At 32.8% G+C, this 17,769-nt stretch overlaps 1 protein-coding gene across 7 annotated transcripts in view; it reads right to left on the reverse strand.

The window, feature by feature from the left end:
• LOC127724674 (tubby-related protein 3-like) overlaps window positions 1-17,769 on the reverse strand; it is a 76,139-nt gene that overhangs the window by 14,708 nt on the left and 43,662 nt on the right. For 6 of the 7 annotated variants that reach the window (XM_052231718.1, XM_052231716.1, XM_052231719.1 and 3 more), the window contains 4 exons: window positions 13,684-13,901; window positions 10,432-10,452; window positions 3,278-3,484; window positions 992-1,104 (listed from right to left, as the gene is read on the reverse strand). In XM_052231718.1, the coding sequence (XP_052087678.1) occupies window positions 992-1,104; window positions 3,278-3,484; window positions 10,432-10,452; window positions 13,684-13,901 (559 nt within the window). The remainder of the gene's footprint in view (window positions 1-991; window positions 1,105-3,277; window positions 3,485-10,431; window positions 10,453-13,683; window positions 13,902-17,769) is intronic. The other variant, XM_052231715.1, reaches the window with a different exon arrangement.

Genomic DNA, 17,769 nt, shown 5'->3' on the forward strand with positions numbered 1-17,769 from the left:
TTGACATAATATCACCAAATATAAAGTTGTTTCTTGGGTGCGCACATACTTTTCCAATCTAACATATACTTAAAATTTGATGAAAAACAAGAAAAATCAAGAAATTTTACAAAATATGCAAATTTAGTCATGGTTTGTTGCCATGGTAACTCCTTCAATGTGAAATTTGTTTTTATTTTCTGAATACCTTGTACCTTAGTCTAGTTTGGAGTAATTTAAAAATATGTATGATAACTTTTAAATTTGCAGTAATATTTGGGCCAAATAAGGGCCTTATTGCCCCTACTCCTTTTGGCATGTGAAATGTGATCAGAACGCATTGACCATATTTTGCAGGGTAACCACAAAGTAAACCTTAATATTGATATGTTTAACATAATGATCAATACACCAATCGAGTTGTTTTTATGAATGAGATACAAAATCAACATTTGATTGGTGAACTATGCCACATGAGCTAAACTTCATATTCCCCTCTAAACATCAGGACTATCTCGTGCCACGTTATGCACAGTTTATGTAACATTTTGAATGTTTATTTAAATAGCGATAGCATAGTCATTATCCTGTTCAAAATTATTTCACTAAAAAAAAAAAATAGAGAAAAACTTGAACTTGTCATAGAATAAATGATTAACTTTTGATCTGTAGTACTATAAAAACATCTTCTTTCTATTCATATTGCATACCTGCACACAAAGAATACCAATTGTGACTACTTCTTATGGAACATTAGGACTAATTTTAATTTTGCATAAAAAAGAAATTACATAAACTTGTAACTAAATTGCATTAAGAGGCAGGTCAAGAACTGCACAAAAAATAAATTTCACTAAGAATAGTTTCATCGTCCTAATGAAATTACACACTACATATATGATACAGTCTATCATCTTAAAAGTTAATGATTAATTTTTGTGTTCTTCAACAGAACATATGTATAGGATGCAACATTATACTTATATCAAAACTTCACCATCTTAATCAATACCTCAATTTCCCTACATAGGATTCTCCACCACGTGATAAATCTGTTGGATCTGTTGAAATTAAATAGTTAGATGGATAGCTTTTCTTCCTTTTCCTACCAGCTAATAAAAATGTCTGTAAAATAAAATCAATTTAACATAAAAGTACATTTCAAATATGACATCGGCGTCATAGCTAGATGTTCCTAACTTTTTATATAATACAGTGTACTAGTCTAATAACAATGTCTACACATGTTAAATTACCATCACACTGACAGGTGACTGAAATGTCAGACAATTCCAAGGCTTAGAAGAAATATCAATGGTCTGAGAGTGTCAATACATGTATCTTACAATAAACCAAAAATTAAGAAATTCCTTTAACACTTATAAAAAAACTGTCAAATCAAAATGGTGGTATGATGAGGTCAACTGAACAAACAACTGGGGTGGAGGAGGGGGTATACAAATGGTAAAATCCAATAACTCCTGAAAAAATTGGTAAATAAAAAATTTGTAAGGGGTTCCGTGGAACCCTCGATCTCACCAGCTATTGCTTCTGTCAGTGTAAAAGTGTAATGTTGACTTAAAAAGTGAGTCCATTTATCAGTAAAATACAGAATTTAAAAATTTTCAAACTTTTTCAGTAGATGCTATTTCTTGGTCTTGAAGATTAGCTTCTGTCCAAGTTTCATAATAATCCATGAAGGTTTACAAATTTATCATGTCAAAAAAATTTAATCCGAGACTGTCTGTGATTGTTAACTGTAAACAAAGTGCTTGCAAGCACTGAAAGGTAAAAAAATTCATGGATAGGATGTTTAGAATGATATGATCAATGCACTATATTTTGTGTATCTCAAAAGTAGTGAAAAACCTTGGAAGATTTAGATATCAAGTCAGTATCATAAGGTTTCGATTGCATTTCATGCAATTTTTACCCAAAAACAAAGTCCTTCTATTAGAAAAATACTATAAATGAAAAACTTATATTTTCAAAGGTTTGCTTCCGACATTATCTCTTAATCATTAAAAAGTTTCTGCCAAAGTTTCATAAAACTCTTTGAAGGTTTGACAAAGTAATTGATGTGTAACAAACTTTAACCCCAGACTGTATCTACTTGTTAACTGTAAAAAAACTTAGTCCATTTATAAGTAAAATATGGAAAAATTTGTAAGGGTTTCGCGGAACCCAGTGTCTTGCCTACTTTTGCTGTTGTCTATGTTTTCAGTGTGATAGGGGAATGCACATAATCGATTTACAGTTAATGAAATAAAACGTTTGAAATGTATGAAAAATATACGGAAAAACAGGAAATAATATATTTTTACAAAATTTCCTTCTAGATACTAGCTTTAGATCATAAACAAGCTTCTGTCCAAGTTTGGTAGAAATCCAGGATAGTTTAAGAAAGTTATTAAAATTTTAAAACCTTTAACCACAGAGTGAATGTAATATTAACTGGCAGAAGAACAAAGTCCATTTATAGTAAAATACGGATAAACAGGATTTTTTTTTTACAAAATTTACTTCTGGATACTATCTTATGATCATAAACAAGCTTCTGTCCAAGTTTGGTAGAGATCCAGGATAGTTTAAGATAGTTATTAAAATTTCAAAACTTTAACCACCGACGGGATGTAGGATCGCTATGTCTCGCTTTTGCAACAAAAGTAGCAGGCTCGACAAAAATGAAAATAAATATTTTCAAAATTTCGCTCTGGGTACTGTCTATTGGTCATAAACAAGCTTCTGTCCAAATTTCATAAAATTCCATGTAGGTTTGATAAAGTTATTGATGCCTAAAAAAACTTAACCACAGACTGAACCTAAATGTTGACACCGCCAAAGCCGACGACAGAATCTAGGATCGCTATGTCTCACTTTCACGAAATAAATTTCACAGGCTGGACAAAAATGTTGATACAGTATGGTCAATTATTGATGTTGACAAACAATTATACAATGTATGAAACCTTTATGGGCAAATAGATATAAGAAGATGTGGTATGAGTGCCAATGAGACAACTCTCCATCCAAGTCACAATTTGTAAAAGTAAACCATTATAGGTCAAAGTACTGCCTTCAACATGGAGCCATAGTTCACACAGAACAGCAAAGTATAAAGGGCCCCAAAAATGACTAGTGTAAAACCATTATCAATACTCAATATCAAAGCATGGTTTCTCTTATTTACCTATTCCACCAAAATAATAATAATAATATTTATATAAATATCAGCAAAGCTATGTCTACTCAATGGTAATGGTCAAAAATGAAACAAATACCATTTTATATAACTCACTTTTTTGCCATCTTCTCTTTCTAGATGTAAGTAGTATGTGGGATAAACTCCTCTATCTATGCCTTTTTTATCTCGTGTTATTCGACATTTGATGACTTGACCCTGAGGTGCTGGCTGTAATACATAGTCATCTAATTTTTCTATCCCTTCTGGTGTAAAGCTACGACCAGTAGCTCCTAATTCAGAATCATCCCCATTTGTAGTTCCCTAAAATATAAAACAAGATTGAGCTTTATAGTAGATATTGTATGCCAGAAAATGAGACCATTATTAAACAAGAGTGCACACGCTGAAATGTCTCGCCTTCTTTACTAATCATTGATATTATGTTGATAGTCCAAAATATAAAGCTTTATTACAACTGTCACATAAACTTATCATTAACCAAGTAAACTAAACATTGACCAATGAACCATGAAAATGAGGTCAAGGTCAGATGAACCATGCTAGGCAGGCATGTACAGCTAACAATTCTTCCATACAACAAATATAGTTGACCTATTGCTTATAGTTTAAGAAAAACAAACGAAAACACAAAAACTTTAACACTGAGCAATGAACCTTGAAAATGAGGTCAAGGTCAAATAAAACCTGCGTGACTGACATATAGTTCTTAAAATATTTCCATACACCAAATATAGTTGAACTATTGCATATAGTATTAGAAAAAAAGACCCAAAACTCAAAAACTTAACTTTGACCACTGAACCATGAAAATGAGGTCAAGGTAAGATGACACCTGCCAGCTAGACATGTACACCTTACAATCATTCCATACACCAAATATAGCTGACCTATTGCATGCAGTATTAGAAAAAAAGACCAAAACTCAAAAACTTAACTTTGACCACTGAACCATGAAAATGAGGTCAAGGTCAGATGACACCTGCCCGCTAGACATGTACACCTTACAATCATTCCATACACCAAATACAGTAGACCTATTGCATACAGTATAAGAAAAACAGACCAAAACACAAAAACTTAACTATAGCCACTGAACCATAAAAATGAGGTCAAGGTCAGATGACACCTGCCAGCTAGACATGTACACCTTACAGTCCTTCCATACACTGAATATACTAGACCTATTGCTTATAGTATCTGAGATATGGACTTGACCACCAAAACTTAACCTTGTTCATTGATCCATGAAATGAGGTCGAGGTCAAGTGAAAACTGTGTGACGGGCATGAGGACCTTGCAAGGTACGCACATACCAAATATAGTTGAACTATTGCATATAGTATTAGAAAAAAAGACCAAAACTCAAAAACTTAACTTTGACCACTGAACCATGAAAATGAGGTCAAGGTCAGATGACACCTGCCCGCTAGACATGTACACCTTACAATCATCCCATACACCAAATATAGTAGACCTATTGCATACAGTATACGAAAAACAGACCAAAACACAAAAACTTAACTATAACCACTGAACCATGAAAATGAGGTCAAGGTCAGATGACACCTGCCAGTTGGACATGTACACCTTACAGTCCTTCCATACACCGAATATACTAGACCTATTGCTTATAGTATCTGAGATATGGACTTGACCACGAAAACTTAACCTTGTTCACTGATCCATGAAATGAGGTCGAGGTCAAGTGAAAACTGTCTGATGGGCATGAGGACCTTGCAAGGTACGCACATACCAAATATAGTTAACCTATTACTTATAATAAGAGAGAATTTAACATTACAAAAAATCTGAACTTTTTTTTCAAGTAGTCACTGAACCATGAAAATGAGGTCAAGGACATTGGACATGTGACTGACGGAAACTTCGTAACATGAGGCATCCATATACAAAGTATGAAGCATCCAGGTCTTCCATTTTCTAAAATATAAAGCTTTTAAGAAGTTAGCTAACGCCGCCGCCGCCGCCGCCGGATCACTATCCCTATGTCGAGCTTTCTGCGACAAAAGTCGCAGGCTCGACAAAAATTGGATCCTAAATGTTATAGTTAAAGCAGTAATCTACATATGATCATTAAATCATGCATGAATATTTCATTCAATCTGGATAAGCAAACTGTGTAAATGTGGAAATTTTCGTTATTTTTGCTAAGTTCGAGATCACGTAAAATCTGCATAAATATCCCCCAATGCAAATAGAAAAGAGAATGGAAACTAGGAATGTGTCAAAGAGATAACAACCTGACCAATGAGCAGAAAACAGCCAAAGGCCACCAATATGTCAGAGGCTAGAGTTTCCTGACTTGGGACAGGCACAAAAATGTGGCGGGGTTAAACATGTTTTGTGAGATCTCAACCCTCCCCCTTTACCTCTAGCCAATGTGGAATAAACAAACACACAGCAATACCCACAGTAAAACTCATTTTAAAAGAAGTCAGAGTCCAATGTTAGAATAAGTAACAGAGGAAACTAAGCAAAATGACAATCATCAACATAAATTAACAAAGGACTACTTACAGTTACTGACATGCCAGCTACAGACCTCAATTAAACTGAACGAAAGATTATGTCTTCATCATATGAAAATCAATTACAATCCCTCCTGTTAGGGGTTTAGTATCATACCATCATAAATAATATGAGAAGAACATACCTCGTATCATGCCAACAACTGGTTTTAGAATGAACTTGTTAATTATGGATGCAAAGACCCTATGAGTGAATCAATATTAATTCCAAAATATGTCAACTTTAATGACTTGATAAAAGTATCATAACTATGTCCCTAGTAAACAAGTCTGTTTAAAGGTTTGGTTAACTTTTGTGGTGAATGACAAATTTTTGTTCTTTGTATAGAATATTACCATAGAAGATGAGATGTGAAATACCTGAACGTGTCTTAAATAGTCTGTGCAATAAACCAAATAACTTACTGTGCGAATAACACCAACAAGAAATAGTGAAATTTAATGCCCTGGGAAAAAAAATTGTCCTCACAGCACTTGATTAAAATCTATGTACCGGTATATACCAATGGTTTGATAAAGCTTTGTGCAGTTTGTAATCATACTGGATTCAAACCCATCTGCTGCAGAGAAGATAACTTATTACAAATTTTGCTTTCAATAGCCTTTTTTCATCAATTCTTTAAATGCCAGCAGTTATAATAAGGCCAAAAAAAAAATATATGTCTGTTTAAGGTTACATACTTTAAAAAAATAGGGTAGGTAGGTTGGTATTTCCATTTTATTTTATTTTTTCATTTTATTTTTTGTGACATGATTTTGAGTCATGCGGTTTCGACTTGTCGTGGTCCGAGTTGATCATGGGCCGAGTTTACCCGTATTTTTGATGATTGGATTATTTCCCTTGGAAAAAAATGGTGGCAAAGTGTTTATTTCATCACACAAGTTGCGAATTTCCTTAAAACAGCTGTCATATTCACGATTGTGAGCATTGGGATGTATCAGGCAATTGATTTATATCATTTGCAACACTAACTTCGCTTTTGACACAAGTTCAGTTTATTTGTCACTTTACGACGGAAATAAAATGACTTAGGGTCGGCGCTCAAAAGTAGGGTCGGTCGGGTAACTGTAAACAAACATATATTTTTTTTTGGCAAAATAACAATCAAGCAAACAATCCTTTTAGGTCAAAGTATGATTTAAATTTTGCAGTTGTAATTCTTCCCTGGTAGTAATTGTTAATAAAATGCTTCGCTGGGGCGCAGCTTGATACGACCGCAGAGGTCGAACCCTGAACAGTTGGGGCAAGTATGGACACAACATTCAAGCTTGATACAGCTCTGAATTTGGATTGTTATTAAATATTTGACACAGCATAGGTTTCTGACACAGAAAGAATGTGGTCTAAGAACTTGAATTTTTTTAATTTACCTATTATGGTCCAATGTCCAAAATCAAAATACATGGTTAGATTCAGCATATCAAAGAACCCCATATTTTCAATTTTTGTTGAAATCAAACAAAGTTTAATTTTGGACCCCAACTTGGACAAACTTGAAAACTGGGCCCATAATCAAAAATCTAAACACATGTTTAGATTCAGCATATCAAAGAACCCCAATAATTCAATTTTTGCTAAAATCAAACTAAGTTTAATTTTGGACCCTTTGGACCTTAATGTAGACCAATTTAAAAAACGGGACTTAAAATTAAAAATCTAAATACACAGTTAGATTTGGAATATCAAAGAACCCCAATAATTCAATTTTTGATGAAATCAAACAAAGTTTAATTTTGGACCCTTTTGACCTCAATATGAACCAATTTGATAGCGGGGCCCACAAATAAAAAATCTAAATTCATGGTTAGATTCAGCATATCAAAGAACCCCATATATTCAATTTTTGTTGAAATCAAACAAAGTTTAATTTTGGACCCCAACTTGGACCAACTTGAAAACTAGGCCCATAATCAAAAGTCTAAACACATGTTTAGATTTAGCATAACAAAGAACCCTAAGAATTCAATTTTTGTTAAAATCAAACTAAGTTTCATTTTGGACCCTTTGGACCTCAATGAAGACCAATTTTAAAAAATGGGACCCAAATTAAAAATCTAAAAACACGGTTAGATTTGGCATATCAAAGAACCCCAATAATTCAATTTTTGATGAAATCAAACAAAGTTTAATTTTAGACCCTTTTGACCTCAATATGAACCAATTTGATAGCGGGGCCCACAAATAAAAAATCTAAATACATGGTTAGATTCAGCATATCAAAAAACCTCATATATTCAATTTTTGTTGAAATCAAACAAAGTTTAATTTTGGACCCCAATTTGGACCAACTTGAAAACTGGGCCCATAATCAAAAATCTAAATACATGTTTGGGTTCAGCATATCAAAGAACCCCATATATTCAATTTTTGTTGAAATCAAACAAAGTTTAAATACTGGACCCTATCTTGGACCAACTTGAAAACTGGGCCCATAATCAAAAATCTAAACACATGTTTAGATTTAGCATATCAAAGAACCCCAAGAATTCAATTTTTGTTAAAATCAAACTAAGTTTAATTTTGAACCCTTTGGACCTCAATGAAGACCAATTTTAAAAAATGGGACCCAAATTAAAAATCTAAAAACACGGTTAGATTTGGCATATCAAAGAACCCCAATAATTCAATTTTTGATGAAATCAAACAAAGTTTAATTTTAGACCCTTTTGACCTCAATATGAACCAATTTGATAGCGGGGCCCACAAATAAAAAATCTAAATACATGGTTAGATTCAGCATATCAAAGAACCTCATATATTCAATTTTTGTTGAAATCAAACAAAGTTTAATTTTGGACCCCAATTTGGACCAACTTGAAAACTGGGCCCATAATCAAAAATCTAAATACATGTTTAGATTCAGCATATCAAAGAACCCCATATATTCAATTTTTGTTGAAATCAAACAAAGTTTAAATACTGGACCCTATCTTGGACCAACTTGAAAACTGGGCCCATAATCAAAAATCTAAACACATGTTTAGATTCAGCATATCAAAGAACCCCAAGAATTCAATTTTTGTAAAAATCAAACTAAGTTTAATTTTGGACCCTTTGGACCTTAATGTAGACCAATTTAAAAAACAGGACCCAAAATTAAAAATCTAAATACACGGTTAGATTTGGAATATCAAAGAACCCCAATAATTCAATTTTAGATGAAATCAAACAAAGTTTAATTTTGGACCCTTTTGACCTCAATATGAACCAATTTGATAACGGGGTCCACAAATAAAAAATCTAAATACATGGTTAGATTCAGCATATCAAAGAACCCCATATATTCAATTTTTGTTGAAATCAAACAAAGTTTAATTTTGGACCCCAATTTGGACCAACTTGAAAACTGGGCCAAAAATCAAAAATCTAAATACATGTTTAGATTCAGCATATCAAAGAACCTCATGTATTCAATTTTTGCTAAAATCAAACAAAGTTTAATTTTGGACCCTTTGGACCTCAATGTAGACCAATTTGAAAACTGGACCCAAAATTAAAAATCTAAATACACTGTTAGATTCGGCATAACAAATAAATAAATGTGATCAAAGATTTTACAAATCTAATGCGCCATACTGTGCAATTAAAGATTACTTCTTGAAATTTTTCAATATTTGAAATTTGAAAAAAAAAAAATAATATTTGAAGAATAATTCTTTTTAATTTCTGAAATCTGAAATGAGAAAAAATTGACCCCCCACAATTTCTTTTTATCCCCCTCCCCCCCTTTTTTCCCCAAAAAAATTCTTTCCCTCAAGATATGGTCATAATCTCAATTCAAATTTCCAATGGAGTTGGCAACCATAATTACCCATTTAAATTTACCATAGTGCTAACTTAATCTATTTTATAATAGAATTAAAAATATAGTGTCAAATCTTTCATATGGATTTTTTTGTAAAAAAAAAAGATGCAACATTTGCAGATATTTTTACTGGTCTTCCTTTATATATATGTATTTCTTTAAACATAATTTAAAAGCAGTGTAAGGGAAGAAACCAAAACGTTGTATTTGGATTACCTCCCTTACACTGTTTTAAATTATCTTTATTGTTCATTAACCATTACTTTATTCATAATTTAAAAGCAGTGTAAGGGAGATAATTTCAATGATGTATTTGATTTATCTCCCTTACACTGCTTTAAATTATGTTTTGTACTAAAGTATTTGTCCATTAACCAGGACAACCTTGTTTTTCCCCCTTTTTTGCCCCTAATTCCTAAACGGTTTGAGCCATAACCCCCCAAAGCAAATCCTAACCATCCCTTTGTGGTATGGAAACTTGTAGTATAATTTCAGAGAGATCCATACACCGTTCCACAGTTATTGTCTGGAAACTAGAAAATGCTTATTTTTGGCCCCTTTTTGGCCCCTAATTCCTTAACTGTTGGTACCATAACCCCCAAAATCAATCCCAACCTTCCTTTTGTGGTATTTAACCTTATGGTCAAATTTCATAGAGATCCATTCACTTAAACTAAAGTTAGAGTGCGAAAACCAATGTGTCTTCGGACGACGACGACGACGACGCCAACGTCATACCAATATACGACCACAAAATGTTTTTGCGGTCGTATAAAAAGCTGTGAGCAATATCAAATGTGCAGATAAACAGACAAAATACATTTAAACAGTGAATGGCAGTAAATATCAAAATCCAATATACAGGGTGTCAAGGTCATCACAAAATTTCACTTACTCCTTCAGATATATCTGCCTGCTGAAAGACCAAAATTACAAATATAAAATACTAAGAGTAAATTTCTAATTTTGAAATAATTAAAAACTTGCAAATTTGACTAACAATAACTTGGATTTTTGGTGTAAAATACCTGTAGGTATTTAATTTAATAGCATACTGAAGCAATTTTGTGTAACTTTTGCTGGAGTTGGTAACTTAAGGTGGTACAGGGAGACAACTCTGTAAAAATCAGCTGAGCATTTTAATCACGTTCTATTGTTAAGGAAATAAGGGTTTGTCAAACTGCTATATATCCGAAGAAATTTTTGCGATAAAGTGTGTGGTTCAAGTTTTTTGAATTTTTATATTTTTGTCAAAGGATCAAAGTAAATATTTTGTAAAAATTTTATGAAAATTAAACGAGCCAAATTAATTTTAGTCAAGATGTTTGGTATCACCTTAAGGTAGTGTGGTAATATCTGATTCATACATCTTTCAAAATGAAAAAAAAATCAGGGACAGGATCAGTCTCAGTTGATCTAGATCTATTGTAACCAAGAAACTGACTTAATTGCCCAAACCTTACATGAATCATAGAACCAAGGTGTCCGACAATCATACGCAACTAGCTACACACTTAAAAATCAGAGTTGACATGAAATGACCGTAGATAAGAAACTGACCTATTAACAACTTTATAAATGAATGAAGAAGGTCAAAGATCTGTGTGAAATGGCATGTTCACCCATACAATTCGAAAGAGATTCATTTGACCACCAAGAAACTGAATAAAGTACAATAGTCAATTTACCCCTATCTAAAAATTTCTGATTGAGTCAGCCATGGAAATGAGGTTTTGCTTCACAATCATTGGTTAGACTAATATGGACCCCTATCTAAAAAATTTAGACTTGATCAGTTGGTCTTTCCATTCTACTTTCTACGAAAATCATTAACATTATCAAAACTAATAAACTGTTATCACAGAGATATGTCTCGCTTTTTGTAATTTTGATAATGCAAATGTTGAAATTAAAATAGCAATACTTTAACATGTAAGTTATGCAAATATTCAAAGTCGATGAACCATGACTGAAGGTACATGGCTAAACAATCTCTATGGAATGAGATGTGCCAATGCTTATACAACTGCATACCAAATACCATTGACTTATTATAAGTTGTTCCCTTTAAACAAACCTAAACACAAACATTAACTTGTAAACTATGTAAAAGTTCAAAGTCAATGAACCATGATCAGGGGTGGGGCTATATAATCTCCATGGAAACGATACTTGCAAATGCCAATAAATTTGCATACCAAATATCATTGACTTAACATTTGCAGTTCATCTTAAACTGATCTAATCACAAACTAATACATGTAAACTAAGCAAAAGTTTCAAAGTAAATAGACCATGACTGAGGGGGTGGGGCCAAATATTCTCCATGGAAATGAGATGTGCTAATGCTTATACAACTGAACACAAATTAACATTGGCCTACCACTAATGGTTCCCCTTGAACTGACCTAATCACAAACAAATACATGTTAACTTAGCAAAATTTTCAAAGTCTATAGACCATGACTAAGGGGCTGAGCCAAATAATCTCTATGGAAACGAGATATGCCAATGCTTATACAACTGCATACCAAATATCATTGACCTACCACTAGTGGTTCCCCATAAATTGACCTAATCACAAACTAGTACATGTAAACTATGAAAAGTTTCAAAGTCAATAGACCTTGACCGAGGGGGCGGGACCAAATAATCTCCATGGTAATGAGATGTGCCAATGCTAATACAACTGCATAACAAATATCATTGACCTACCACTAGTGGTTCACCATGAACTAGACCTAATCACAAACTAATACATTGTTGACGCCGACGCTTTTTGACTCTGTCAAGGCGAGACAAAAACTGATTTCGAAATTTAATTATTATTTAGAAATCCATTCTGATCACCTTTCATCTTTTCTGTTGACATGCTCAAAGAGATGGGATGGTTCGAAAAAGCTGAAATTATAGGGATAGCATGACATCAGATTCCCTCACAGTCATCCTAGTATAAATTGTATCAATATTAGTTTTTTCATGAGTGTAAAAATTAAACCTTTCATTTTCAGTTGAATATAGCATATGACACTGGTGGCAGTCTTACAAACATAACCAACATAAAGAGCACATAATTGAAGAGAACATATGACACTGGTGGCAGCCTTACACATATAACCCACATAAAGAGCACATAATTGAAGAAAACATATGACACTGGTGGCAGCCTTACACACATAACCAACATGAAGAGCACATAATGGAATAAAGCATATGACACTGGTGGCAGCCTTACACAGATAACCAACATGAAGAGCACATAATGAAATAAAACATATGACACTGGTGGCAGTCTTACACACATAACCAACATGAAGAGCACATAATGGAATAAAGCATATGACACTGGTGGCAGCCTTACACACATAACCAACATGAAGAGCACAAAATGAAATAAAACATATGACACTGGTGGCAGTCTTACACACATAACCAACATGGAGAGCACATAATGGCATAAAGCATATGGCACTGGTGGCAGCCTTACACACATAACCAACATGGAAAGCACATAATGGCATAAAGCATATGGCACTGGAGGCAGCCTTACACACATATTACCAACATGAAGAGCACATACTGTGGATTCATTTATTTTCGTGGGTACCAATTTTCATGGATTAAAGAAAACTTAAATGTTCGTGGATATTTAATTTCGTGGATTTTCCAAAGTCTGCATACAAACCTATTGAAAATGTGTTATTCGTTGAAGATTTGATTTTGTGGTTCGTCTGTACTCAAGAAATCCACGAAAATTTGTATCCAACAAATAATAATGAATCCACAGTAACAAAATTAACCATATGACACTGGTGGCAGGATACACACATGAAGAGCACATAATGGAATAAAGCATATGACACTGGTGGCAGCCTTACACACATAACCAACATGGAGAGGACATAATGGAATAAAACATATGACACTTGTGGCAGCCATACACACATAACAAACATGATTCGACTATAATGGTAATGGAATTAAGTATATGTATGATACTGGTGGCATCCTTACAGACATAACCCACATGAAGAGAAAATAATGAAATTAAGCATATGACACTGGTGGCAGGCTGACATACATATTCCACATGAAGAGCACATAATTGAATTTAGCTAAATGACTACATCTATTTTTCAATACTAACCTCACTATTATACATATTTTTCAGTTTAGCTGTACTGGGAGATTGTTTCATGGGTTGTGGAAAAACTGGCACACTGATCTCATCTGGCTCATCTTCTCTTGTGTCCTCTAAACTACCCATAGATCCCTGATTACCACCAGCTATCATTTCACTTTGTGATGGCGGAGGTGGAGGTCTGTTTGGTTTCTTATTTTTCTTTTTGCTCTTTTTTCCTGTGTCTGAAATAAACATAGTTATTTTGATTTTTTTAATTTCTGTATTAAGGGCATACGATACAGTTTTGATCCCACAGTGATTTTTTAACGAAAATTTGCATACAAGCTATCACCTAGTCAATTCAAATAAGTAATAATAAAATGCTTCGCTAAGCACAGCCAGATAGACCGCAGAGGTCTAACCCTGAACAGTTGGGGCAAGTTTGGACACAATATTCAAGCTTGATACTGTCTGAATTTGGATTGTGATCAAATTTTTGACATAATATAGGTTTTTAACACAAAATAAATGTGGTCAAAGATCTTAAAAATTTGAAATGGGACATTTAATTTATTTAGAATGGTCTGATATCCAAAATCTAACAACATGGTTAGATTCAGCATATAAAAAAAACACTTAAATTTAATTTTAGTTGAAATCAAACAAAGTTTAATATTAGACCCTTCAAACCTTAATATGGACTAATTTGAAAACAGGGCCCAAAAATAAAAATCTAAATGCACAATAAGATTCAGCATATCATACAGCCACAATAATTCAGTTTTTGATGAAATCAAACAAAGTTTAATTTTGGACCCTTTTGACCTCAATATAGACCAATTTAAAAATGGGGCCCAATATCCAAAAAAGTAATACAAGGTTAGAACCCCCAAAAATTAAAGACTTTAAATTAATCCCATTGAAATTGATCAAAAGATTTGTATTTATTTTCAATTGAAGATTTCTTGCTATTGCGCAATACTGTGCAATTTAAGATTTCTTGCTATTGTGCAATACTGTGCAATTGAAGACTTCTTGCTATTGCACAATACTGTGTTGTTGCGCAATACTGTGCTATTGCACAATACTGGCCAATTGAAGATTTCTTACTATTGCGCAATACTGTATAATGGAAGATTTCTTGCTATTGTGCAATACTGTGCAATTGAAGATTTCTTGCTATTGCGCAATACTGTGCTATTACGCAATACTGTGCAATTGAAGATTTCTTGCTATTGCGCAATACTTTGTTGTTGAGCAACACTGTGCAATTGAAGATTTCTTGCTATTACGCAATACTTTGTTGTTGCACACTGTGCAATTGAAGATTTCTTGCTATTGCGCAATACTGTGCTATTGCGCAATACTGTGCTATTACGCAATACTGTGCAATTGAAGATTTCTTGCTATTGCGCAATACTGTGCAATTGAAGATTTCTCGCTATTGCGCAATACTTTGTTGTTGCACACTGTGCAATTGAAATTTCTTGCTATTGCGCAAAACATTTTTTGCGGTCGTATAAAAAATATACCGCCGTGTGCTAAATTTAGAGAAAAATGAGGTCAAAATTTTGGACATTTACTTTAAATTTTGGTTTCTTCAACATTTCTATCCTTTGGAAAGACATACTTTTTTGTTTCAAAAGATAAACACATGTGTTAAAAACATTTGGAATATCTTCTTTACAAAAACATACTTTTAATTTGAGTAACAATTCTTTGGAAATAATTAATTTTTATCAAATTTTCATGTATATTTATCCAGTTTAAAAAAAAAATCATCGGTGATTTCTTCATAAAAATTGGAATAAATAATCTTCATACAGTATCAAGTCAAATGTCATTTTAAAAAAGAAATGTCCATGTACTCATTTTCAAGCTAATGATTAAAATCACTTGCAAAATGCATCTTTTCCAGATATGTCGCAGTTTGACGTTGCGAAAAATAACATTTAACATTAGCAACGTCATTAACTCCCCTGTAACTGTATCGTATGGCCTTAAAAAGCGGTAAATAATCCTATTAATACTTCCTGTACCTATGTAAATTTATCAAAATTGTGTTTTTTCTTCATAATTATTAAATAAACAGTTTATTCAAAAAAGATTTGCAATGAATATGATTTCCCAATCTATATTTGCAAGATATTAATGAAGGAAGACAAAAATGATATTGAAATACATTTAACTGCACATATTTTTTTAACAATCAGACTTGTGAAAGAAAAAAATCATAAAAAAAATTTGATTTGAGAAGATATTTGTTTTAGATGTTACTGTTACTGATTATATAACCTACACCATTACTAAGCTAATAAAGATTAACAGTATTATTGTATATAAATAGAAGCAGACTAGTACTACAAGGGATATTTACATTGATATGTGTGGATGTAAATAGGAGATTCACTACCAAAGATTTCATCTGAAGTTTGAAAGTGAAATTATGTCTTGTTTAGCATGCTCTGCAAATATTAAAAGCTGGTATTGATGGGCTGTGTTATATTGTCAATGTATTAAGCTGATTAGTCCCTTAACAAGAGATGTGATATCTGTGGTCTATAGTCCTTTCCCAAAACTTAACTTAGAAAGAACTTGTTCACAGCAATGCCATATAGTTAATTATCATACATTTTCAGTTAAAAAGGGCCTCATCTGCACCTTCTGTGCTGACATGTAATATAATTGATGCGGTCATTTTCTGCTGACTGACATGCCAACAGGATTTTTTAACATATTTGTTTACAAGGTAACAATCCATAGGTCACCCTAACTGGACACATTATTTTGACTGTTAGCTGACTAGGTTTTGCTGAATACGGCATGATTAGCGAAGAAGCAGCAAATATAAATTTTAAAGTATTTTGCTTGACCCACCACAAAAGAAAGATTTGACTTAACTTTTTGGGATTTTAGTTTTAATGCTTCTCAACTTAGTAATAAATTTGGTGTTCCAACTGTTTTTATCAAGCTGGGCTTACAAACAGATCTTACATAGTAAATCTGAATAAACTGATGCACCATGAGTGCATTATATCCCCATATCCTAATTTTGATCACTAAAGTCCTTTAATCCATGAGCAACAAATTTTCAAATGTTAAAAAATTAATGAACTGTTTACACAGAGATACCTCTCGCCTGTATGTTCTTTTGATAGTAAAGTGCAAATGTTGAAATTCAAACGGCAAAATTTTAAAATTTAAACTATACAAAAATTTCAAAGTCAATGGACCATGACTGAGGAGCCATGGCCAAATGATCAACATGGAGATCAGATGTGCAAACAGTAACATTAATACAAATGCATACCAAATAATATTGACTTAACCATTAGTGGTTCCCCTTAATCCAACCTATTCACAAACTTTAACAATTGTGCATGCTGCGAATGCAGGAAACAGCAGGCCTTAGTCTCCCTTCAGCAACAGACATTATAGCAGGCGAGTCCAAAAGGAGATAGTTTTTAAAGATTGTAAGTTTCTCATGAATTTTCTTGGAATTAATGCAAAAAATTAATTACATTAATGCAAGACACATCAAAAACATCTGTATATGTTATATCCCATATTAAACTCTAAATTGCAAATCTAAATGCCATTAAAATCAAAACGGATGTAACCTTTATGTAAACAAAGATTGCATAAAAATTTAATGCACAGATCTTAAGCATACATTTGTAAAAGAGTTGCGCTCACTATTGTGTAAATTTTTTAATGACTCAAGTGGCATAATTCTGGAGCAACAAATTTAAAATCTGTCAATATTGAAAGGGAGCCGGTCTCTGGAACCAAAAATTGTCCATTTTTTCAAATGTATCCCTCAGCACATAATTTATTATGTATTTTTATAAAAAAATAAAATTTTTATTAACTTTGGAACAATTAATAAAAATATCATCAAAATGAAAAGAAGGTTTTCTTTATAAAACCAACCACTGTGTTACTTTTTTCTAAATATTTGTTAGATGAAACATTACTCTTGAATGACAAATCTCAAAATTGTCAAAAATCATAAGGGAATTTTTCTTAAAAGATAAAATATTGTGTAAAATGCAAAAAGAGCTTTTAAATCTAATTTGAAAATACCCAGACAAACATTGGACAACAGTG

The sequence above is a fragment of the Mytilus californianus genome, unplaced genomic scaffold (genome assembly GCF_021869535.1).
Source record: "Mytilus californianus isolate M0D057914Y unplaced genomic scaffold, xbMytCali1.0.p SCAF_14, whole genome shotgun sequence".
Lineage (NCBI taxonomy): Eukaryota > Metazoa > Mollusca > Bivalvia > Mytilida > Mytilidae > Mytilus > Mytilus californianus.